The sequence below is a fragment of the Melitaea cinxia genome, chromosome 2 (genome assembly GCF_905220565.1).
Source record: "Melitaea cinxia chromosome 2, ilMelCinx1.1, whole genome shotgun sequence".
NCBI lineage: Eukaryota > Metazoa > Arthropoda > Insecta > Lepidoptera > Nymphalidae > Melitaea > Melitaea cinxia.
In genome coordinates this window covers 19509429-19534226 of record NC_059395.1, presented here as the reverse complement: position 1 = coordinate 19534226, position 24798 = coordinate 19509429, and the positions used below count along the sequence as shown (strand labels likewise).

The following is a 24798-nucleotide window of genomic DNA, read 5'->3' as shown; positions in this document are numbered from 1 at the left end:
AGATCGTCGGTCCAACGGGTCGGAGGACGTCCCACACTGCGTTTGCCAAGACGCGGTCTCCACTCCAGGACCCGTCTGCTCCAACGACCATCGGTCCTGCGACATAGATGGCCAGCCCACTGCTACTTCAACTTGCTTATTCTGTGGGCTATGTCGGTACTTTTGTTCTCTCGCGGATAGTCTCATTTCTAATCCTATCTTTGAGAGAGACCCCAAGCATAGCCCGTTCCATTGCACATTGAGCGACTTTTAACTTGTGGACCAGTCCCTTCGTCAGTGTCCACGTCTCGACTCCGTACACAGGCAGGACGCATTGCTCGAAGAGTTTTGTCTTCAAGCATTGCGGAATCTTCGAAATGAAGACTCGACGAAGCCTGCCAAACGCTGCCCAGCCCAACTCAATTCTCCTATCGGTCACCTTCTCGCCTCTCTGTTGTTGCAGCCTAGTTGCATAGTATAGCCTAGGTAAATGTAATCCTGAACAAGTTCGAGAAGGGCACCATCTACCGATACCGGTCTCGGTATGACAAGGTTGTTAAAGACAACTTTCGTTTTGTCCAAACTCATACAGAGACCGAAGCGTCGGGAGGACTCGTTTAAGCCGGCCAGCATTTGGCCTAACTCATCCCACGTCTCCACAAGGATGACGATATCGTCGGCATAACGAAGATGTGAGATGTATTCACCGTTGACGTTGATGCCTCATCCCCCCCAATCCAAGGCCTTAAAAACATCCTCCAGCGCAGTGGTAAACAGTTTCGGTGATATTACGTCTCCCTGTCTTACCCACGCCGGAAGGAAAGAGGTCTTGTTCTCTCTCTGCAGAGAGTCCAGGACAGCCCAGGTCTCGACAGAGTCGAAGGCTTTCTCGTAATCCACAAATGCCATACAGAGCGTCTGATTATATTCTTCTGTCTTTAGAATAATCTGCCGAACAGTATGGATGTGGTCTACGGTGCTGTAGCCAACCCAGCCTGCTGTGGCGGTTCGAATTCGTCGAGTCTTGTGATTCGTAACAACCCTCGAAAACAACTTATAGATGTGGCTCAGAAGTGCGATCGGTCTGTAACTATTCAACAGAGACTTATCACCTCTCTTAAAGAACAGCACCACCACATTCCTGGACCACACCTCCGGCGTGGTACCTCGGTAGAAGACGGCGTTAAAGAGTCTTGCCAAGGCTTTTAGAACAGGTCGTCCTGCGTCTTTAAGGAGTTCAGTGGTAACTCCGTCATTCCCCGGAACCCTCCCGATTTTAAACTGCCCGAGCACTGCACTAACCTCATCTTCTTTGAAGTCCGGGATAGACTCCGAATAATGGCGCAACGATGGTGCCCGTGGATGTTCGGTGTCCCAAGTCACAAGCTTGCGTGCACTCGATGAGTAAAGCTATCCATAAAAATTTTCAACCTCTTCTCGGATCTGATGGCAAGAGCAAACGGTTCTGCCATCCACTCTTTTAAGCTTCGCAAGAGAATATTCCCCAGTGGTCTTTGGAAAACTTTGGATCCCCTATTCTGCTCAATCAGAGTAGCAATCTTTTTCGTATTTGAGCAGCGGAGGTCTCGGCGTACAAGTTTCCGTATTCTCTTGGAAAGAGCCCTCTATTCTGGTGAAGCAGCGGGCAACTCGCGCCTACGCCACATCAGATCCAAGGCTTCGGGAGAAAGTAAGTCCGGTTTACCAGAGGTTAATTAATTATTATTTATTATTAGCTCTATTAATCGATAAAGATAAATAATGGATTTAAATTTAACCTGTAACATCCCACTGTTGGGCATAGGCCTCTTACTTCATGTAGGAGAAGGATTGGAGCTTAATCCACCATGCTGCTCATTGCGGGTTGGCTCCGGATATGTTTCTTATTATGAGGAACGATCGCTATCAAATATGATGATATTTATGATAACAGGGATTGACATCTTAACGTGCTCTCTCCGAGGCACGCGGGGTCCGTAAACCGTTGGTGTTTTAGGCAACTACGCGCACTATTACACCAGAGCGGTAGTTACAAAGATAAATATTAGATTTAGATATTTATCTTATAACTTAACTTTTTTTTAATGAATATATTATTTTTATACATACGCTAATTAAATATTTTCTTACAAAACTCTAAAAAGAAGCAAAATAATATATATGTATTTTTTACGATTTTTTTTCTATTTCAAATGACAACGTCAATTCTGACAAATTACAAAAAACATACCTAACCTCTATCTCTCAAATCTCAAACTTTAGTGCGCTTCCTTCACATTTCCACGTTTTTATTGTAGTTTGTGAAAATTTTGAAACTTTACTATCAAAACTTTGTCTTTAACACGTATGTGACACGACAGAGTATTTTTGATGATACCATGAAATCGAAATCATTTGAATTACCTAAAAATACACCTGAGAAGGCGTTACAAAATAAAACATATGATTTTATTAAGTTTTATTCACCTGAATCTGAAACGAATGCCAAATTAGCTGAAAAGCACAAGTCGGAAGACGGTGTCAGCAACGAAAACTCACCCAAGACAAAATTACACTTCTCCAAGCGAGAGCGCTCTCCAAATAAAAAAAAAAAATTCAAAAATGCCAGTATGAATATTTCCAGTTTAAATGTGGATGGTAACCAACCGCAAGCTTCCGGAAGTGAAAATAATTTTAAAGCTACTTCCACACCTAATAGTAAAGGCAAAAAAGATATTAACGAAAATGTTAAGTCTATAATGAAAAATTCATCTGTCGCAGATAGTTCTCTAGATATATCTACAGTGACTGTAACAAAAAACAAGTCAAAAAAGAGGAATAAGTCAGTAAGTTTTATGTTAGACGACACTGAAGTAGTTGCCAATAAGAGATCCAAGTCCGATCTATCCATAATGGTTAGTAAGTTACTACAAAGTAGTAAAACAAAATTCAATTCTAATAAGCAGAAAAAAAACAAAAGGAAATCACAAGACGAAAAAGAAAATAAAGCAGATGTAACTAATTTTAAAGTTGAAACTATTACATCAGATACTGTTCAAAAAGATTCATTAAAGAATAAAACTAAGTCAGATAATGAACAATCGGATAACGCAATGGATGTCCCTGATACGAAACAGGAGAACCAAAAGAAAATAGAGAAAAAGAAGAATAAAAGACAGAAGAAACCAAAGAAGGTTGAAAATGCTTCATCTACCACTGATGGTAGCAAAGAAACTGAAAGTGAAAAAGAAACAGTTGAAGACAAAGATAAAAAAATTAAGAAGAAAAAACGACATGTCAAACAAGTGAAAGAGAGCACAGATCCAGAAGGTCAACCAGCTTCCAAAGCTTCAAAAAAAGAAATAAAACCTGATGTGGTTGCTCAGGATCTAGAAAACTTAAGTATTGGCGACAATGCTCATACATTGACAAACTTACTAGACGAAATGTCAGTGGTAGATAAAAAAAAGAAGAAGCACAAACCAAAAAAGAATAAACAAAAAGCTACAAGAGATGCATCACCTGATGCAAGTGACAATAATGCCACACAAGAAAAAGAAAAAGTAAAATGGATGAAAAGAAAGTGGAACAAAGACAGGAAAGGTGCGATGAATGATGACAAGCTTGCCACATCAGTTGTAGTTGAAAACCTGCCATTGAAAATAATGTGCAACTATAGGAAGCTGCTTACAGATCATTTTGCTCAATTTGGAGTTGTTAAACAAATTGGGTAAGCAAAACAATCTTAATCAATTCATATAATAAAAATGTAATGGATCGCTGTCTGTATATGGAAGATATATGAAAAAAATATATTATTGGGACCTTTGTTTGTCTGTGCGTTTGTACACACTAATCTCAGAAAAGGCTTGTTCGATTTAGATGTGGTTTTCACTAATATATTGTGGTAAGCGTCACCTAACATTTAGTGTTTGTTTCATGTCAATCACTAAAAAAGTTAAAATAATTTAACGGATGACGTTGTACATGTAAATACCCAAACAATGGTGCTTATAATCCAAAATAAACTAAAAGATATATTCAAAAATAGTCAAAATACAAAGTCACTATACCATGCGGACAAAGTCACAGGCACAACTAGTGTTTAGAAAGTTTCAATTGCTGTAGCAAAATTAAAGGTTACAATTTCGGCCAACAATTATGTTAGAAAAAATTGGTTAAATATATTTTAATATATTTTTTTTATATTTGTAAAATTCTATATACCTGTTTGTAATGTTTCTAGAATCGCTGAAGTGTACTCCATTGAACAACCTGAAGTCTTTACAACAACTATTAGTTTTGATTCCGAGGACTCGGTGAATAAGGTGAGGATACCAGTATAATACACAAGTAACAAGATGACCATGTGGGTAAATTTTTTGGCTATTTTATACATAATTGGGTTCTAATTTATGGGGTTTGGAGGAGAGGGGCGGGTTGTCTGCTAGAATATAGGTATAGAAATTCGAAAAATACCCAAAACCAAGCTGCACTTCCCGCAGGTGGTAGGTTAATTTTTTTTTGTAACGAAAATATAATTAGATCCCGACTTTCTATAGATTTACCAATTTTTTTTTTTCGTTTTTTTGATATATGAAGACTAGAGTAATTAAAAAAAAATGTCAATAAAGTATAATAAAGTACACTTCATCATTATTAAAACTTATTTTCACTTTATTTCGTTTTATTATTGCTTATTGTAAATTGTAACATCAATCGTCTTCCTGTATAATATCAAGTTAATGGTCTTCTCTGTTCTTCAATTCATTTAAGTAAATAAGATGCAGAATAATAAGAACAGAAAAAAATTATATTAATTTGTTATGGATAGATAACAAAGTCATGAATCCTTGTTATGGGTATTAAAAGACAAATAGGAAACAATAAAAAATTGTCTGTATATTTATCTGTTTCATATATACTATCTTTATTAACAGGCGTTAGATGAAGATAACTCGCAATTTGAAGGGAATCGTATACGCATTAAGCGACCACTGCCCCCCACTCAGACTACACTGGTGGTGAGATCTTATGCGGATTTGTCTGAACCAGCTATCAGCTCGGTGTTCACCAGTGCTGGTAAAATAAGAAATGTACGACGATTGGTTAAAGGAAAAAAATCTATGGGTAAGTTTAACTATGGATTAACATATTTTTTATGATAATCTATTCATCTATCCATGGCTGTAAAGATTTATTAATTCTGGCATTCGTTTTTAAAATTTACTGTTGTATCTTTTTTTTATATCTCTCCTGAAAAGGATGATAGGTTTTTACCCAGCTAAATAAGCTTAATAGTTGCAATAGAGTAATAGAAATTGTTTAATAATTGCTTATATGTTCTCAATTTTTTAATATATTATACTCACAGTTATTGTATAACACTGAGTACTTTGTCTAACATTTGTAATGTATCTAACGTTATAATGTAGCAATTTTTAAATTGTTGACTAATTTTACTGTCACTTTGTGGTGTAGATTTTTTTGATAAGTACGAGCTAAATGCTTAAGAAAAGTTGCAGTAGGTAAATTATTTTGTTAAATTTATAATTTATTTACAGGTACAGCTTTTATAGAATTTGATGGACCAGAAGCAGTGGAACGGGCTATTAAAATTGCAGAAGACGTTAAAATTGGCGGGAAAAAGATTTTCGTAGCAAAATATGAAATACGCAACAAAAATAAAAAGTTAAAAACAGATAAGAAACATGAAAATGACGCTGGCAGTGATAATGATTCTAGTGATTGATTTGTGTGTCTGAAAATGATTTTATCTCATTTCTTAGAAATACCTACTTCTTTTTGTAATTAAATAATTTTTAATATAATTACATAATGTTATATTTAATTTTAAAACACTTTTTAATTGTTTCATATAAGACGTGTAAAACTACATCACGTAGGTACAAATGAAATGTTTTTTCAAAAATATTCAATGTTTTATTGAAAACAACAATAACTTTGTAGGCTACCTGGATTTATTATTTATTTAGGTATATTATTTTATATTTATATAATAATGCATATCCGCACGACACCCGTAATACACGGCGTATGTGACATTAGTTATTTCTCTCGAAATTTTTAAATTCGAATTAATTTGGCATTTCTAAAAGAACGCTCTAGAAATAACTCAGAGTGCATTATCGAGAATTTTAACAAGAGCTAGCGAGAAAAACGTAAATTGGTTTTTAAGAAATAAAATTGTTAGTAACTAAAAAATAATGTTTAATCGCTAAACCTTATTATATATAAAAAAAGCATGAAGAAAGAAATTAAATATAAATTAATTTGAGAATAGTTTTTTATTTTAAAAGCAAAAAGATATGTTTCCGCCCGGGATCGAACCGGGGGCCTTCTGCGTGTTAGGCAGATGTGATAACCGCTACACCACGGAAACGATGACAATAATGATTAAAATATCCTTTAGATATTTCGAGGTGAAATAAAATTAGCTACTAACATAGGCTACTAAAAACATCCATTAAGCAAATATTTGTATTTATATTTTTGTAATAAATAATTTCGTAATCACTAAACAAATTGTAACTAATCGTTAACTTAAGGTATTGCAAGAAGTGTTCTTTTGGGTTAAGTTTCGAAATTGATTAAACTTTAGACTTTATACATATTCATTTAAAATATATGCGTTTTTTATTATAACAAAAAAACTTGAAAGACTTAGTCAGTGTGAAAATTCGATTTCCCTTATAACTGATTAGAATCATATTACATTTATAACCTCGGGCTTATTGTTACTAGTGGTCGCCCAGAGGTCGAAATTCGAACATAATCAAAAATTAAATTAAAAATCCAAAAATAATGAAAATTAAGATCCTTTTTAAAAAAAATCATTTTGGCTATGCGTGTGTGTGTCAAATACATGGTACTGTATGTTTTCTTCATTGATTTAATATATTTTATGCATAATTTTTAAAAAAAATATTAGCGTTCTGCAATCCTTCTCTATTTATACTACTAACAAGACCCGTGCAAATATTTCGCACTAAATAAGTAAAAAATCACTGACCGTCAATCTTGTTACCGTTGTTTCAAAATTAAAGCCGTTATATATATAAATTTGATAATTAACCTACAAAAACAAAAACAATAATAAATTTTTTAGTTGTGGATGTAGAGCAAACAATTATCTATAAAATGATATATAATTTATCTGGGGCAATTGTGAGGTTTTTCTAAAAAGGGAGGCAAATATCTTATTATTTATATCTTTATTATCACTATATAAGTACTTGTATATTATATCTTAATACATATATTTATATTCGTAATATTATGATGCTTAATAGTGGTACTTTTATTTCTGATGAAGACAGTTATCTTTCCTTGAACTCATCTTTGGATGAAAATTTTCATAGTACTTCAGTCCCTTTGAATAGTGTTCTTAACTCTAAATTTTCCTCTTTCCAGAAATATTTTAATGTTGTACATATAAACGCACAAAACATCCCAGCCCATTATCCCGATCTCTTAGCCTTATTCGATGTTGCGAATATCCATGCTGTACTAGTTTCTGAGACATTCCTGAAACCATCTTTACCTTCTACTTCTTTCGTAATCCCAGGATTTCACCTTATTCGTAACGACCGAACTGGTAAAGGGGGAGGTGGTGTAGCTATTTATCTGCGAAACCATACCTTTTTCGATCATACACAAATCGCCTTCAGCATATTCCGAATTATCAGAGCACATTTTCTTGGAAGTGTTATTTGGTAAACTAAAAGTTCTCTTAGGAGTATTCTACTCTTCGTCACTCCAAATATACTACTTCCAATCTCTTGAAAACCTTCTAGAAACGTATATTCATACTGTCGATCAAACCATCATCATGGGTGATTTTAATACCTGCTTGGCTAAGGATGACTCGCGTGCTAAGAAACATAATCTCCAGCTCTAATCTATCTTTACTGCAACCTAATCTAACACACTTTTTTCTAATTGCTCACCCTCACTTCTTGACCTCATGATAGGTTCCTCTCCAGAATTTGTTTACGTGCATGGCCAACTCTCAGCGGAAGCGTTTTCATATCACGATTTGGTTTATCTGTCATATAAGATCCGATCTCCTAAGATGAAACCCACCATTATCATGCGCCGTTCTTTCAAAAACCTTAATAACTCTAACTTCATGATACATTTGAGTGAAAAATGTTGGGACGTGATTCTGAATGCTACATCTATAGATGAGAAACTTAGTATTTTCAATTTTCTACTTATTGAGCTTTATGACAAACACGTTCCCCTCAGGCCTATAAAACTCAAACATCTCCCAGCTCCCTGGATTACTGAGGATTTAAGAGCTCTGATGAACAAACGTAACGCTGCGAAGTCTAAATATAAATCAAAACTGTTTACGGAATATATGCAACAGGGTGTGCAGGGATGCTCAGAGACAGTTTGTGCACGCATCTGTAGATAAAAAGACACACAAGACACCATTTTAGGCTATTCCAACGTCGTTAGAGATCTAGGTGTCATTGTTGATAGTTCTCTTTCGTGGCGTCCCCAAATCGCTGAGGTAAGCAAAAGGATTTTTGCTACCTTTCACTCGCTCAAGAGGTGGAAGAATTTCTTGCCTATCAAGACAAAGATATCTCTTGTGAATAGTTTGATGCTTCCAATATTAGACTACGCAGATGCATGTTATCCTGATTTATCGGAAGAATTAACCAATAAACTTAACTGCCTACAAAATCTCTGCATTAGATTTACATTAGGACTCAAAAACTTCGATCATGTCTCGCAGTACAGCACACAAAACGGATGGCTCCCAATAAAGCACCGTCGTAACCTCCATGTCGTAACTCTCCTTTATTGCATTCTTTTTCGTACTTCTTCCCCGCTATACCTACCCTACTACTAACCCTACTTTTCACCTAAATCTTCGCTCTCTAAATGATAATAACACGACACACCTACCTGTAACACGAGCTCATATTCCAGTTCTCGGTAAAGGCGGTAAGACTGTGGAATGCCCTTCCTTCTAAAATCCGTCAATCCCCTACTATATCTGTCTTCAAAAATCGAGTTAAGAACTTATACAAAACTATGACTAAATTTCTTACACGCATATATTCGCCATTATTTTCCCAAAACGACGTATATTTGTAGCCAATTAAGCATATTTTCTTCTTATTATTATTTTTTACTTATTCTTTCTTTATTTTCATATATATATATATATATATATTATATATTTAATTATTATTTATCTATTTATACTTTTTAATCTACTGTGACTATTGTGAGTATTGCGCATGTGTAGATATATGTATGCATTTATATGGATTGTATATATTATATAATTATAGATTATATTATATTTTTAAGCTGCACAAGCCCTTAAATTCAACAATCTCCTTTCTGGTGGGTAGTCTGGAAGAGATCACTATCTAGTGATAAGACCGCCCGTTGCCTGCGACGTAATTATTTTATTTTTCCCTTTAAGCTTTATTCTTATGTAATTGCTATATGTTACTGTGTGCAATAAAGTTATTTATTATTATTATTATTATCATTATCTTCACCTTAGTGTATTATTATATAATTATGATGTGTGCGAATTTTTCATAAAAAGGGGTACAAAGTTTTTGCTGTACGTATTAATATATAGATTATTGTTAAACTGTAATAAGGGTAACTTACAAGACACTGTCGAAATACAAAAAATATTAATTATTAAATTTATAGTATATCATATAAATTAAGAAAAGACAGTTTTAAATTGAAACAATAATTTATTGTGTCCTTACAATAATTATGCATTAAATTTATGTATACACAAGGTTCTTATACCGACATAAAGCTAAGATAATTACAATAATTTATTTACAATTGATACGATTACGAATAAATTATATTCGGTGACGTTACATTCGCAGCTAATTTTTACAATTAATACTTTTAATTTACACGTCTCGCATTTCTTATTGCCTAAACAATAACACAAATCGCACCGTATTTTCGTCCGTGGATGCCACTCCCAACCAGACGACGCCCGGAGTTTAAGAATTCATCAGTTCAGAGCCACTTGACAACTCATTACCATCGAAACGATAATAACACCTAATCAATGTCCACGAAAAAATATATAAAACTTTAGAATTTATTCGATACTAATAAATAGCTGAAACACGCTCCTTAACAAATACTTCACTGATCCTCGACTTAAGTATTTTCGGGAAGGCACTATTTATTTTTTTGCGTCTTGCGATAACCGAATATACCGTGGTTCGACGACCACCGACCTTAACACGTAGACGAAAAATGTCACCCGCGGCCTCAAACCCACTCACAGTAAGCAGTCGTTAAAGCGTTCAGGTATAATCATACATTAATAATTGCTCTTTATTTATTTACAAACATTACAACTAGAGGCGCGCACGCGCGGTACTGTATAACGTTTATAAGGCTCCGAATTAAACGGCATCAGCGGAACATATACCGGTCACCCGACTTTACTCGCTTCAGTTCGCCATCCCCTCGTCATATTATCAGTAAACAATCTCGAAGTTTCGTGCAAGTCAAACTATCAAAAATATCGTTAATAAAAATATTACATTTTCGTTAATATAGTTTGTTTCATATGATACATATAAACAACCAACGGATGAGATCTCGGTGTGTATAAATAGTTTATAAATAAATAAATTATATGAGAACGTTGAGATCGACGCGCCGACGCCGGCGGTTCAAGCGTGTCGCTGGTTAGGCACTGGGATGCTGCGGACAACGAAGTGAGAATAGAACAAATATATTGCAAATTATTTATACAGTAAAATTTATCACATTACATTAAATATATATATAGATTTCATTAAAATTAATTATTTTCACTAGTGCTAAAACATAATAACGATAAATTCGGTTGAGATTGCAAACTCTATATAAATATACAGAGTTTAAGTTAGTGGTTATTATTTCTTTGCATCCAGTATATTAGTATATTTATTTTTTGAAATATGTTTTAAAATTCGAATATAAATACTACAGATGTAAAACCCATATTTTACTATCACTCCACAGACTATACATACCCATAAAAGGCAGGAAAGTTAGTGTCGGTATTGAACTGAAAGTTGACAGGCGTCTTGGGGGACGCACAGCTGTAACTCAGATAATCGTCGGAGGCATGCAATTGCCGGTTTAGGCTAGGCTCTGAGGCACTGCGAGTTATTTTGGGCATTGCGCGTAGCATGGACTCCAAAGATGCCAGGATCTGCCGGAACAAAGGTCGTTGCTCCCGGTCGAATTTTATACAGTCTTCGAAGAGTCGCTTTAGGGCTTGCGGAGCGTCCTGACGTAAGCGGCGGATGTCTGGTCGCAGCAATCCGCGTCCGACCATCCATAGAATCTGAAATTGGTCAATTTTAGTTATAATGCGGTCTAAATTACATGTCAGGCAGTCTGTAAATTTTGTTAATAAAATAGGGTGCTTTCGGTAGTGAAAAATAAATTATAAAATTTGATAAAAATTAAAATTGATGTAGAAATACACTTAAATATTCTGATTTGGAACCATAAAAGCATATTATTGTTTTATTATATTGAAATTAAAAGTCGTAAATTTTAATCTGTATATCACGTGACCTAAAAACACGACCCGCCAGTGTATGACGTCATACGGAAAATAACAAAAACAAAGTTCTGTCAGAGCTGTAAGCAGCTAGGAACATATCTATAAACTTTAAGTTCAAGTAGTAATACTTGTGCTCATTCGTTAGTGCATTTCATTTGTACCTATTTATTTATTAAAATGCAAAAAGGTTTGTAAAAGCAGATAGTACGGAATCTGCCAAAAATTGATTCAATGATGGCTGCAAAGTTTTTTGCATGTAACCCAGACTTCTATTCTGCCGAATTTCGGAATGTTAAAACGTCTTTGTATGTATTACTTGTTATATTATACTGTTTTTTTTTTAATGTAGGTATACCTAATTTGAAAAATAATGTTAGAAAGTGTTAGGTTATGTTTTATTCCATAAGTTACTGCCACATTAAGACTTAATAGTTTTTTTTAATGCTAGTATTTGTACAGCTAAACACTACACACCAACGATGGCTATTGTAATTCATTATTTTACACAAAAACACGAAATATTTGTAGCTGTTAACGTTGAACGACAAAGAGTATAGGTATAAGGCTTTTAACATATTAAATGAGTTCAAAATCAAAAACAACTCTATTTGAATAGGCTCCAAGAGCACTTTCGAATCGTCATTTTACAAATTAAAACTTTAAAAATAAATTATTATATTTGTAGAAGTAAAGCTACCACCGATTCGGAATGTAGATTCTGCAGAGAAGAATCGGCAAGAACCTCCGCAGTTACTCTTTTGAAAAATAATATATAAACTGTGTTTTAGTACAACTGTGTTTTAGTTCGGTCTTACATACGTCATACACGACTTTTGTTTATGGAACTGTGTTATCACTTATTCGCCTCTTACGACACCCACGAAAGAGAGGGGGTTGGCGATATTCTTTACTACCGTAGCCACACAGCCTTCTCATATTACGATCTCCAATATCAATATTCCGGAGACACATAGCACAACACTCATGAACACATCATATAGACCTGGTCCTTGTTGTTGAGGTGCGAGTAGGGCAGCTCGCCGGCCATGAGCTCGAACAGCACCACGCCGTACGCGTACACGTCGGAGCGGAAGGTGTAGGGCGCCGGCTCGTCCATGCGGATGACCTCGGGCGCCATCCACAGGATGGAGCCCGTGGGCTGCTGCCACTGCACGCCGCCCAGCGTCGACGAGTCTGGTGGCGAACATGTATAAACATAATGACAACACTTCACAAAATTTTACTAAAGCGAACGATAAGCAAATTGAGCTGCGAAACTTAGGGTCGGCGACACGCTTGCGATACTTCTGTTCTTGGAGGCGTTTATGAGCTACGGTTAAATACTTACCATCGGGTGAGCCGCAGCTTGTTTGGCGACCGAGTTGTACAAAAAAGAAACATTTTGCCGTATGAATTGAGCTCACTGTTTTCAGTTAGTAAGCGTTGTCGTAATTGCCTATCGACGACTGCGACACCAAGAGCATCGAAAGCGCGTTGCCGACCCCACCCTCGACCTTCACTGAGAACTCTGGCCACCTTACTCACCACAGAAGCACAACACTACTTGAGTTTCCTTAATTTATTATTATTTAGTGAGTATTATTTAGCTGTGATATTCTGTAAGGTTTTTTAATTACATATTAAATTAATATACCATTTGATACAACCTGGGCAGAAATTTTTCTTTATTAGCACATAAAATAAGTATCCGCTTACCTGACCACCGCACTTTGGCCGTAGCAAGACCGAAGTCGCCTATTTTGACTGACCAATCGTCTCTTAAGAATATGTTATTTGATTTCAAGTCCCTGAAACATATTAATTTTGACAATATTGAAATACGAATACAACAGAAATGTAGTAATGGATGATTTACGTCGATATTGATCTTACAAACACTGGACTGTGTGTAGTGGGTGTCATCTGTGTCGGTTTGCGTAAACTCGTTCTGAGTGAAAATTTTGTTCTTGCTGTTTTGAGTGCAAATGGATATGGATTTTTTTTTTTTTTTTTGTTAAATAAGATACTAGGTGTACATGTTGACTAGTGGCCGTGTCTATCTTTTGTTTTTCTACTATCAGTTTGTAAAAATAATAGTGTACATTACACGGAAAACTACTATTGTTTTTACTGTATTAGTGTTAATTATAGTTGAAGGCACGCATGTACAGGCAAGTGTGTACAGGAGCGTATTTTAAAATTTAGCGCACGCACCAGAGCATTTTAATTTGCCGCGCCATAAATTAAGGGTAAAAGGTAAAAGCAGTGTAGGCAATTTATTGGGGATGTGTTACTAAATAATCAATTAATATTGGTGAATTTTCGGCTGGACCTTTTCTTTAATTATCCATGTTGTAAAAATCGATGTATTCGTAGTGTCACCTGTGAATGATGTTCTTGGCGTGCAGGTAGTCCATGCCCTGCGCCGTCTGGCGCGCCACGTCGATGAGGTGCAGCATGGGCAGCGGCGTCTCCAGCACGTGCAGGTGCTGGTACAGCGACGAGCCCTCGCACCACTGCGTCACGATGGCCAGCGACGGCTTCGACACGCAGCCCATGAACAGCAGGATGTTGCAGTGCCGCGTCTTGCGCAGCACGGCCACCTGCGGCCAAGAGCATCGCTCGGTGTTATTTCTCTCGTCTCGAATTATTAACTCGTTAGTGGAGCACATTTTACTATAACATTCGTCTTTATATTCTACTGACCGAGAGTTTTTGTACTCTACTAATAAAAATTGATCACGTGTCACATTTTATTGTAACGTCAGGTTAATATATTATTCATTCAGTTGTGAGTCTTTAATAAGATAATGTCTTAAATGATAAAAATAAGTGATGATATTAAGCAAACACCAATTGTTATACTGTGTTCATGTATATGTTGTGTGGCTATGGTATTAAAGAATATAGCCACCCCCTCTCTTCCTGTGGGTGTCGTAAGAGGCGACTAAGGGATAACACAGTTCCACTGCGACCTTGGAACTTAAAAAGCCGATCGATGGCGGGATAACCATCTAACTGCTGGCTTTGAAATACACAGGCCGAAGACGGGCAGCAGCGTCTTCGGTGCGACACAGCCAGCCCTGCGGTCACCAACCCTCAACCAAGCCCAGCGTGGTGACTATGGGCGAAACACATGAGTTTAGGCCATTTTTGGTGCGAACTTATAGAGGCCTATGTCCAGCAGTATACTACAATAGGCTGAAATGATGATGTTGAATGATCAATTTTTATACAAATGTAACAATAGAATACAGTGTTTTATATTAGGCGATGAGTCACCTCGTTCTTGAAGGCCTGCAGTTGCGCAGGCGTCGGTGTCTTCACGTTGAGCGTCTTTACCGCGACCGGTCCGTGCCAGTGCGCCTTGTACACCGTCCCGAAGCTTCCCGAACCTATGTAAAACACATTTTGTTTTTCTTTGTTATAAAGCTTAAATGTAAAAATAAAGCAAAAACCGATTAAATCCAATCTAAAAGAACCAGATTTTCAAGTTATTAGATTGTAAAACATGATGAAAATCGTAGGGTTATTGTGTGATCATTTATAGTTGCAAACGCATGTTTATGCGCCATTTTCTATAGATAAAAATATGCAGCATTTGTGAGAAAGACTTGACGCAACATTTGCGATCGTATGTGCGTGCGTGTATGCGTGCATGCGTGCGTGCGTGCGTGCGTATGTGTGCGTGTGCGCGTGCGTGACGTCACCTATGCGTGCGCCGATGAGGATCTCGTCGGCGTGTATGACCCAGTCGTCGTAGCTCTCGCGCGGCGACAGCGCGTGCTTCCACGACTCGTCGGCGGAGCGCGCGCGCGCCCGCCGCGGCCGCAGCGTGCCCGTCGGGGACGCCTGCGGGCACGTCCTACTAGACTCTGGTAGGTACTTTGGGCGCTACCTACTGCTTGTTGGTGTTTCATACTAATCGGGGCTGTGACTTGATTTGATCAATAAAAGAAATTGTTTATACGAGATCGGGACATATTAAAGATTGTTACCCCACTAGTTTGAGTGTTTATGTAACATTTTACAACATATATTCTAGTCAAATTCAAAGTCAATAACTGTCAAAAATAGTTCTGTAGGCCTATTTAGAGCAGAGAATAACATAAATGAATCTAAGAGAACAAAAATTTCTTACTTGGGTACTTTGACTCTGCTGTTGGTCACCCTTGTCCTTGTCGTCCTTATTATGTCGACTCGACGTTAAATAATTTGATGACTGGGGCGAGTTGTTACTCTATAAATTTTAAATAATCGTTAAAAGAAATAATAATACATTGTCTATATATTTTTTTTCAATTATTAAAACTTCATATTTATGAATAAGGAAATCAGTGTATAAGTAATAAGTATAAATTACTACTAAAGAATTTAGCCACCCCCTCTCTTCCCGTGGGTGTCGTAAGAGGCGACTAAGGGATAAAACAATTCCACTACCACCTTGGAACTTAAGAAGCCGACCGATGGCGGGATAACCATCCAACTGCTGGCTTTGAAATACACAGGCCGAAGACGGGCAGCAGCGTCTTCGGTGCGACAAAGCCAGTACTGCGGTCACCAACCCGCCTGCCCAGCGTGGTGACTATGGGCAAAACACATGAGTTCACGTTATTTTTGGCGTGAACTTGTGGAGGCCTATGTCCAGCAGTGGACTGTGTAGGCTGTAGTGATGATAAATTACTAATTATTAGTTATTTATAGTAATTAGTAAATTATACTTATTTAACCAAATATTAAAAAAAAAATTTTTGCGACTACCTATTGGTAAGTGGTTATCATAACTTATAGAGGTGTCTATAACGACAGAAAGATCGCAAGCGCGTTGCCAAATCTTTCCCTCTAACCTTCCCAGGAGCTCAGGCTCCTTACTCACCACATTCCAGATTTTGAGCAGGAAATTCATACCTGATTCTGTTTCCGCTGATGTTCTGCTAACGTCATCGGTCTCTGTACCATGTTGATGCAAACATTGGGAGCCGAGTTTGATCTGTCTTGTTGATTGAGAGAACGGGGGTGTTGTTGCCTACAAAATATTTAGAATATAAATATAAATATCTCCAAAATTTAGACATTAAAAACATGCCATTATACACTCTTCATACATCATCATTCATTCAGATTATTTACATACATCTAACCTATTGTTATGAGGCAAAATGGTATGTTTATTTGTAGCTGAAGTTCTATTGATTAAAAAAAAAAGATTTTAAACAGTTGATGTACGTCATGAAACATAATGCTTTTAGTCAACACGAAGGAAAGCTGTGTATATACTAAACCATAATATAAATTATGTCTATCGCAACCATATCTTATGTTAAAACTTTGGAAATACATTTTAGTACATTTTTATATTATAATATAAAATAGTAGTATTAGTGTTTTTTTTTTAATCGCTCATATATAAATACTACAAAACAGACATTATCACTTCATAAAATACAACAAATATGTGATGAGCTGATCGGTTTATTTAAGCCATCAGTAGTTCTATTCTCTATTAATGATATTCAAAAAACAATTTAAAATTTTAGTTTTATATTCATTAACATTTTTTGAAACAGGAAAAATCTATTGTCAGTCAATTTAATAGAAATTTGCAATAAACTAAAAAGTAAAATTTTGATGAAACTATCAAACACTACATCTACTCTACCTTCACTAGGATAACTGTGGATGTATTTTAAAGGTCACACAAAACTGTTATTCTACTAATAGTTACACAAATATTGTTATGTGCTAAATGTATGCAGTAAACAAAACATAAGTTTGAATGTTAATGGAATAAATATTCACCAGTTAACATCAAACTCCATCTTCTTAGCCGGGGAGGCAGACCTAAACAGATGTATATCATGTATTATATGTTAAAATTATATAATATTTTGATTATATAATATATATATTATATAAGATTATATAAGATTTTGACCCTGCTTTCTGCTTCGAGGGTTGTAGGTTCGATTTCCCACTTCGAGTCTGGGTGTAATATAAATATTTATTTATATAATATATATTATTTATAATATGTTTATCGAAAAAAATATGTAGCTATACCAGTTGGTTGTAACCTATAACACAAGCATTAAGAACAGACGACCGTGTGTGTATTGTGTAGATATTTATTTATTTTAATATACTAATGAACTTGATAGATGTTGTCCTGACTGAAAGAAATTTTAGAAGTACCCAATATAGTGATGTAATGAATAGTTCAAATTTGTAATTAAATATAAAGCCTATACAGAAAAAAAAAATTTCAAAGCCTACTTGAGTACCATTTTGAATTATTCTATTAAAATTGGTCCAGATGTTTTGAAAAAGTAATCAACACATATCAAATATCATGCAAAAAATTTATATAACAAGAAAATATAAATTTTTTATATTTTGATGTTAAAAATTGCTTCAATTTTAATCAAAATCTGTTAATTATCACTTTTATAAATAAATTTTTATTGCAATTTTAATTAAGAATGGTTAATCAGTTTTAATTATAATTATTGAATTCATTACTAGTATTAAATAATAAAGTGTACTGGTTTATGTGAAAAGAAAATATATAAAATTGACGAACATGTGGTCAGGAAATTATCTGTTATGTTACCTATTGAAAATATTTTTTTTTAATATTTAGTTACTTATTTAGTACTTTTACTTTTCAAATATAAAATGCCATATCAAACAAATAGTTTGATCAATTTTTACACGAGCATTTTTAAAAGAAATTTTTAGAATCTGTACTTTAATTTAGTACTGAAACTCAACAAACAAAATGCCAACTCAACAAACAAAACCAACATTACATTTATTTCTAAAAAAATAATTATCGTACAAGTTGTCTGATTTATTAAATAAATAAGTTATTAAAAGTTATTCTATACAATGCAATACTAACTTATTTTGATGGTAGCTAAAATGTGATGGTAGATACAATATTCCTGCCTGAGTCTCTGGATTTTTAGCGAGTAGTGCTGCATAGTATGTATCTGTCATTCGAACCTGTGGAAAAACATATAACATATAAAAAATTTATATTATATTCTTTGGTCCAGTTTAAAATATAATTACAAATTATAATTACAGTGGAAATTGGTACAAGCTAACTTAGCTCTAAAAGAGATCTCTAACATTCTATCCACAGTGGTAATCTAACATATAAATATACTAGCTGACCTGGTGAACTTCGTATCACCTTATTTTTTTCTTCAATATGTTGATTACATATACATATAAAATTAAAATATAGCCTATATAAAATATAGCGGCAGAGTCAGCAGTACCGTGTGTAATGTTACACAACAGGCGCTACGGATTGTGGAGAGATGGTGCATAGACAACGAACTTACCGTCAATCCCAGAAAGACGGAACAGGTAATGTTCACTAACAAACGACTACTGGGGAACTACAATCCCCCTAGACTGTTCGGAACGGAGCTGCAGTTCAGCTCGGAGGTGAAGTATCTAGGAATCATTCTAGATAGCAAACTGAACTGGAGCAGCCATCTCAACAGCAAGATTGACAAGGCCACAATAGCCTTCTGGCAGTGCCGCAGAATGATAGGTAAAAGATGGGGTTTATCCCCGAAAATCACTCTGTGGCTGTACCAGTCCGTCATCAGGCCAATTATCAGCTACGGCGCAGTGGTTTGGTGGCCGAGAACCAAACTAATCACCGGCGAAGCAAAGCTACAACGACTTCAAAGGCTGGCTTGCATGGCGACTACGGGCTGCATGAGGACCACCCCGACTGCGGCCCTGGAAGCCCTACTGAACTTGCCGCCGCTGCATCTGTTTATCCAACAGGAGGCGGGAGCGGCCGCGGTAAGACTCAGGAAGCTAAACCTATGGAGAAACGTAAAAGTAACACATACAGGTATACTTGGAGTACTGGCGAACAGGGAACCGCTCATCGAAGCGGTCACCGACAGAATACCCAAACAGTACGTATTCGACAAAAAATATAGAATACAATTACATGAAGACCCAGGGGAAGGTATCAACCCCAGGGAGTTGAGAATCTTCACAGACGGGTCGAAAACATCAACAGGTACAGGTTCTGGGGTTTACTCAGAAGACCTGAATATCAACATGTCATCGCCATTGGGAATCCACAACACCGTCTTTCAGGCGGAATGTATGGGAATCATAATGGCTGTAACAGCGATCACGGCTAGAGAGGTACAGGGTTTTCCAATCCGTATTCTTTCCGATAGCAGATCGGTCCTGCAAGCCCTACAGAGCGACACCATGACATCGGGGCTAATATACGAGTGCCATCGAGCTCTGACGAAGGTAAGTGAAACAAACACCATTATCCTCCAATGGATAAAGGGCCACAGTGGATCGCGAGGCAACGACGCGGCTGACCGACTGGCGAGGAATGGATCGGAGATGAGGGTCTACGGACCCGAACCCATTCTACCCCTGCCTTTCGGATGGCTGCGCAGCCAGCTGCGACACAACACCAAGGTAATGCACCAAGAATATTGGACAAACCTAACCACCTGCAGGCAGACCAAGGAAGCTCTTCCGACGATCAACCCAGGATTGTCCCGCAAACTTCGCGGCTTTGGGAGAGCCCAGCTCCGACTACTGGTCGGGGCTGTTACCGGACATGCCTTGCTCAACAAACACTTACACAATTTAGGTGTTACAGACAGCCCCCTATGCAGAGCGTGCATGGAGGCAGAAGAAACGGCCACACACATCCTGCTGGAATGCGGTAGTGTGGCGAACTACAGGGCGACACACCTCGGGACACCGAGGTCGCTCCGGGAAGTCGTCGGCAACGCAAGGGGTCTGCTAGGCTTCCTCAAGGAGCTAGGCTGGCATGAATGAAGCCCCCAGCCTACCACGCAAAATAGGCGCACTAAGTCGTCGAGTTGCGGAGAATAGCCCGTTGAAAATCAAAATATAGCCTATCTTTCAAGTTGGAACAAAGTGCACACGGTGTGCAAATTTGATTAAAATCGGTTAAGTAGTTTAGGAGTCCATTGAGGACAAACATTGTGACACGAGATTTATATATATTAAGATATGTATAATCGTTAGCCCATTGATTCATCACGAAATCTCAAAAACCGCTGGACACTTAAAGTTGTAGTAGGGAAATTGTTTATAGTTATTAAACACCTGCTAACAATGGATTTTTCGATAGAGCCTGTTTAATTAAAGGGGTCCTAAGAGCTCTTAAAAGTTTCTATGGAAGTCCTTAATTATTATACTTTAAGCTTGAAATTTAGCAGGGAGATAGTCAATAGCTAGGAAACTTTCATTGATGACTGGTGTGGGTGTGCCGTGTCGGCGGTGCCTAAACACCGTCGCGGTGGCTCGGAGTGGATATTTGTGTTTATACAAATATTTATATCCGGTCTGGTTGTAAATCCTTGTGGGTCTCCCCACCGAGCTTAAGAGAGCATGTTAAACAGTCGTCCCGGTTTTTATCATGTACACCTGATAGCGATCGTCACTCATATTAGGGAAGTAAATCCGCCAACCTGCATTGGGGCAGCATGGTGGATTAAGGTCTGATCTTGCTCCTACATGGGGAAAGAGGCCTATATATATATAGAGCAGTGAGATATTATAGGCTGAAACAAAGCGTTTCTGAAAAGACCTAAAAATGGCTTGTGAAATCTAAGGGAGACTTTTTTCGCACGACTGTTCCAGGTTGCGTTATTAAGGGCAAGCTTTGCGAGCAATCTGGTAGTTCTAACGTACGAAAGGTAAACCACAAGTATGGTACCAAATGTCAAGGACTGTTGTGATACAATGATTATACAATACTTTAGCCCCTCTATGTTAATATTATCAATTTCTCCGCGAGCGAAGCCGTGGGCAACTGCTAGTAAAATGATATTATCGCAAACCACAGCAGTGCAGCATTTTTAAATCTTACGATACTAATGCAATGTCTTGTCACTTGCCAAATCAATTAAACCAATTAAAAATTATTATTTTTATATATTATTACTTCTACATTAGATTTTCCATATCTGTATTACTTTTGTTATTAATTACTAAGTAAAAACTTTTAGTGCCTTATATTATATCAAGCTACCTACCTCAATGCAATTTAAGTGGTTTAATAGTTTTAAAATAAATAAATAATCTCATAACTTCTTAAATTATTATTACTGAACTGAAAAAAAATCGACTTTATTTATTAAACATAATTTTAATAAAAATATGTTTTCTAACATTATGATAAATCAAAAATAATAAAGCAAGTTGTTTTTATAAGGAAGGATTAAACTAAATTTGTACGCAATTGTTAAATTGTAATTAACCTGATATTGTAATTTTCAAAATATTACAAATATTTCCTAGAAAATTTAATTTCTAACAAACATACATATACTCATTTGTACATACATACATAACAGAAAAAATATGATTCTATAGCAATTCAGAAGTAAGCTTGAATAAAGATTTTTGATTTAATACAATTATATTTTTTATACGATTTTAACATGTCATAAATTTTTTATTAACATCACAGTACATGGAGAACTGACAATATTATGGTTTTGGGATTACCATATAATTAGTAAAAGTAAACAAACCTGATGACAAATACTCGGCACTTTGTCGGCACAACGTTGATGGAACTTGAAATTACACTGTGAACAGTAGAAGCCGTTGAAGAGAAGCCTCCGACAGCACTCACAGAATGCCAATGTGAAAAATGTTTTACGTGTAAACTGGTGCGACATATGAGACATTATTGGCAGCTTGTCTAGGATTCTGACCGTCACCTGGAATTTTCAAGTGAATATATATATATTTATTACTAGTTAAGTTTACACTAATAATTTTGTTCCATTAAAACTTTTCACATAAAAGAGGTTTTGAGAATAAATTATATTGTATTATATTTTAAGATAATTAATATTTTTAACTTTTTTTTTTACAAGAAAATTACAAATACAAAATTCTTAACTACAACATGGGTAGAAGCAATTTTTTTTTATTTTGGTCAAAAGGAAGTATGAAAAAAAAATAAAGAACTCTTACGTCATGGAGCATTAACAACATTTTTGTTTCTACTTAAGTCAATTTAAAATAAAACGATTCTTATATTAGTAATCTTGATGTTAATAAAAAGTTTTACCTGAACTTTCACTTGGAACACTTGGATTATGATCATGATACAACATGGAAATAAAAGAACAGATAAGACACATAAATAACTATAATTTCTACAGCTGTTTTACATACTTGTAACTTTCATTATTTAAATTTGTAGTTCAATTTGTAAAGAATTATGTTAACACTCCTACCTGTAGACAAATTGGGAAAAAAACACTAACCTCCTCCGCATCGATCATCATAATGTCGATGTCCCAGGGTATAACTTCATTATTGCCTGTCCTAACCACTTCGCAGATTTCACAAGTTAAATTACGGAGCTTCAGCGCTTTCATGAGCGCCTCTCGCAGCGTCACCCCTTCTTTCACCTGCACGCTCGTACGCTGCTGATTCGGCAGGTGAGCCCTGAGAAAAACCTTCGGCTGCCGAGTAAGTGTGTCGTACTTTTTCGAGTCATCCTGCCAAGAGTATTCCTCGCTCCTGTCCGGCGAATCACTTTGTAACCGTTCACGCAACGTCTGTTCTAAATTATGCAACTTTGCAGTCAACTCCTGATATTCCGACAAATACAAGGAAGGTGGATGCTGCAAACCAGCAAATTTTGCATTTAAAGCATCAATGTTTTCACGGGTCACATTTATAATATTTTTTATGTTCCTAATTTCATATGTCGGATCCGCTACGTCGTCACTGTCTGTGGATGTCGACATATTATCACTGTTGAGAGATAACGCAGGTATATTTCCATTAATTTTTCTTGAACAATTTTCTTTCTCTCTAGTAACTGCCATTTCTTTTCTTTTTATTTTTTCTTAATTTTCTCCGCGCACACTCGCGGAGCATAGATAGATGTTGTTTGTTGCCATTTTTGGTTAATAAAATGTCGTACTTAAAGATTAACCTTTGTTAATGACTATTTAGGTACCTAAAACTGTATTTCGTCACATTAATTATGTAAATATAAGCAGATTTTGTAAACCTGTTTTAATACAACTAAAAAATCTTCCAAATATATGAATTAAGATAAAACATCGATTTTATTGTGTAGATTAAACGATTATTCGTTATTAGAAAATACCGATTTGTTGCATTTCTTTACAAAATCTCGAACATGCATTAAACATAAGAAAAAAAACAATGATTATTAATTATAATTAACATAAATAAGGTTGATTTAAGAAAGATTTTTTTATATTATAGTTAAAATCAAGAAGATTACATAAAAAATATGATATTGCTTTATAAAATAATCTTGATTCCTATAAAAGATAGCAGTATTTAATTTTTTGATATTAATGATTTTTCTCCGAATAATAAATATTTTAAGTTTAGGGTTACATACCTATATATTATATATTAATTATTTATCTGCATAGGGTGACAAATAGGCCGCGCTCCACTAAGCTATCGCAACGACCATTCTAATTTATATCGTTCCACTTAAGTACATAGTTACATAGATGACGATACTGTTCGCGACCACTTCGCCAACAAAATACAAGTGGGTGTCAGAGTTGGCTTTCATCAAAACTTGGGAATTTTAAAAAAGCTATTGTGAATGTTATCTCTCATTCGATTTGTCAAAAAACACAACGATAAATTTCCGAGAATCCATGTTTAATTAAGTTTTACTTCAATCCATGCAAAATATTCACTCACAACCTCCACAGCTGCATGTTTTCACCATGCCACCATATTGCGAGCACACAGCTGATGAGCTGAGCTGAAACCTGACAGCGCCCAAATATGCGTTCCACTTATAAAAATCGCCCACAGCACCCGCGGCCTTTTTTTAATGATAGTGGAAATGTGGAACAGCAATTTCAGCGGTCATGATTGATGGCATCGTAGGCCTTAGGTGAAACCAAAGAGTATAATAATATATAGGGAAAGGTGAAACGCGCCCATTTCTGTGGTCTGTCATAGAAATTCAAATTTCTATCACAGACTATTTAATTACAATTACAGATTAACCTACCCCACCCCAGCCCGCAAAATTGATATTTGTAATAAAAAAAATACTAATTGATAGATTTTGAATTGCTCAATTCAACTACGTTGTCCTTTTAAATTGCTCACCTCAAATTATATAATTATAAATTAAAAAAGTCGTTGAAAAATATTCTTTTATCAATATTTTC

General features: G+C 35.9%; 2 protein-coding genes and 1 non-coding gene across 3 annotated transcripts; 1 reads left to right on the top strand and 2 right to left on the bottom strand.

The window, feature by feature from the left end:
* Positions 1-2168: 2168 nt before the first annotated feature.
* Positions 2169-5892, top strand: LOC123666533 (227 kDa spindle- and centromere-associated protein-like). Its single transcript, XM_045600636.1, has 4 exons — positions 2169-3688; positions 4205-4286; positions 4899-5088; positions 5523-5892. Exons 1-4 carry the CDS (start codon positions 2358-2360, stop codon positions 5708-5710), a joined length of 1791 nt encoding a protein of 596 aa, XP_045456592.1. The 5' UTR covers positions 2169-2357; the 3' UTR covers positions 5711-5892.
* Positions 5893-6288: 396 nt separating this feature from the next.
* On the bottom strand, positions 6289-6361 carry Trnav-aac. Its single transcript has one exon. It is a non-coding gene; the product is annotated as a tRNA-Val (tRNA).
* A 3338-nt stretch (positions 6362-9699) lies between these two features.
* LOC123666532 (raf homolog serine/threonine-protein kinase Raf) lies at positions 9700-23820 on the bottom strand. Its single transcript, XM_045600620.1, has 12 exons — positions 22879-23820; positions 22132-22323; positions 18462-18565; positions 16469-16586; positions 15702-15800; positions 15271-15412; positions 14843-14955; positions 13943-14163; positions 13277-13368; positions 12564-12754; positions 11019-11335; positions 9700-10704 (listed from the first exon to the last, which is right to left on the bottom strand). The coding sequence occupies exons 1-12, from the start codon at positions 23446-23448 to the stop codon at positions 10674-10676; spliced, it is 2190 nt and encodes a 729-aa protein (XP_045456576.1). The 5' UTR covers positions 23449-23820; the 3' UTR covers positions 9700-10673.
* Positions 23821-24798: the final 978 nt, after the last annotated feature.

What these genes read in the sequence shown, in the direction of transcription:
- LOC123666533 (XM_045600636.1), top strand. Translation starts at nt 2,358, where the DNA reads ATGAAATCGAAATCATTTGAATTACCTAAAAATACACCTGAGAAGGCG. An exon ending in GGAGTTGTTAAACAAATTGG is followed by an intron (nt 3,689 to 4,204) that starts GTAAGCAAAACA and finishes TAATGTTTCTAG; the next exon opens with AATCGCTGAAGTGTACTCCA. An exon ending in CCGAGGACTCGGTGAATAAG is followed by an intron (nt 4,287 to 4,898) that starts GTGAGGATACCA and finishes CTTTATTAACAG; the next exon opens with GCGTTAGATGAAGATAACTC.
- LOC123666532 (XM_045600620.1), bottom strand. Translation starts at nt 23,448, where the DNA reads ATGGCAGTTACTAGAGAGAAAGAAAATTGTTCAAGAAAAATTAATGGA. An exon ending in TTTAGCTACCATCAAAATAA is followed by an intron (nt 16,587 to 18,461) that starts GTTAGTATTGCA and finishes AATATTTTGTAG; the next exon opens with GCAACAACACCCCCGTTCTC. An exon ending in AGCAGAGTCAAAGTACCCAA is followed by an intron (nt 15,413 to 15,701) that starts GTAAGAAATTTT and finishes ACGTGCCCGCAG; the next exon opens with GCGTCCCCGACGGGCACGCT.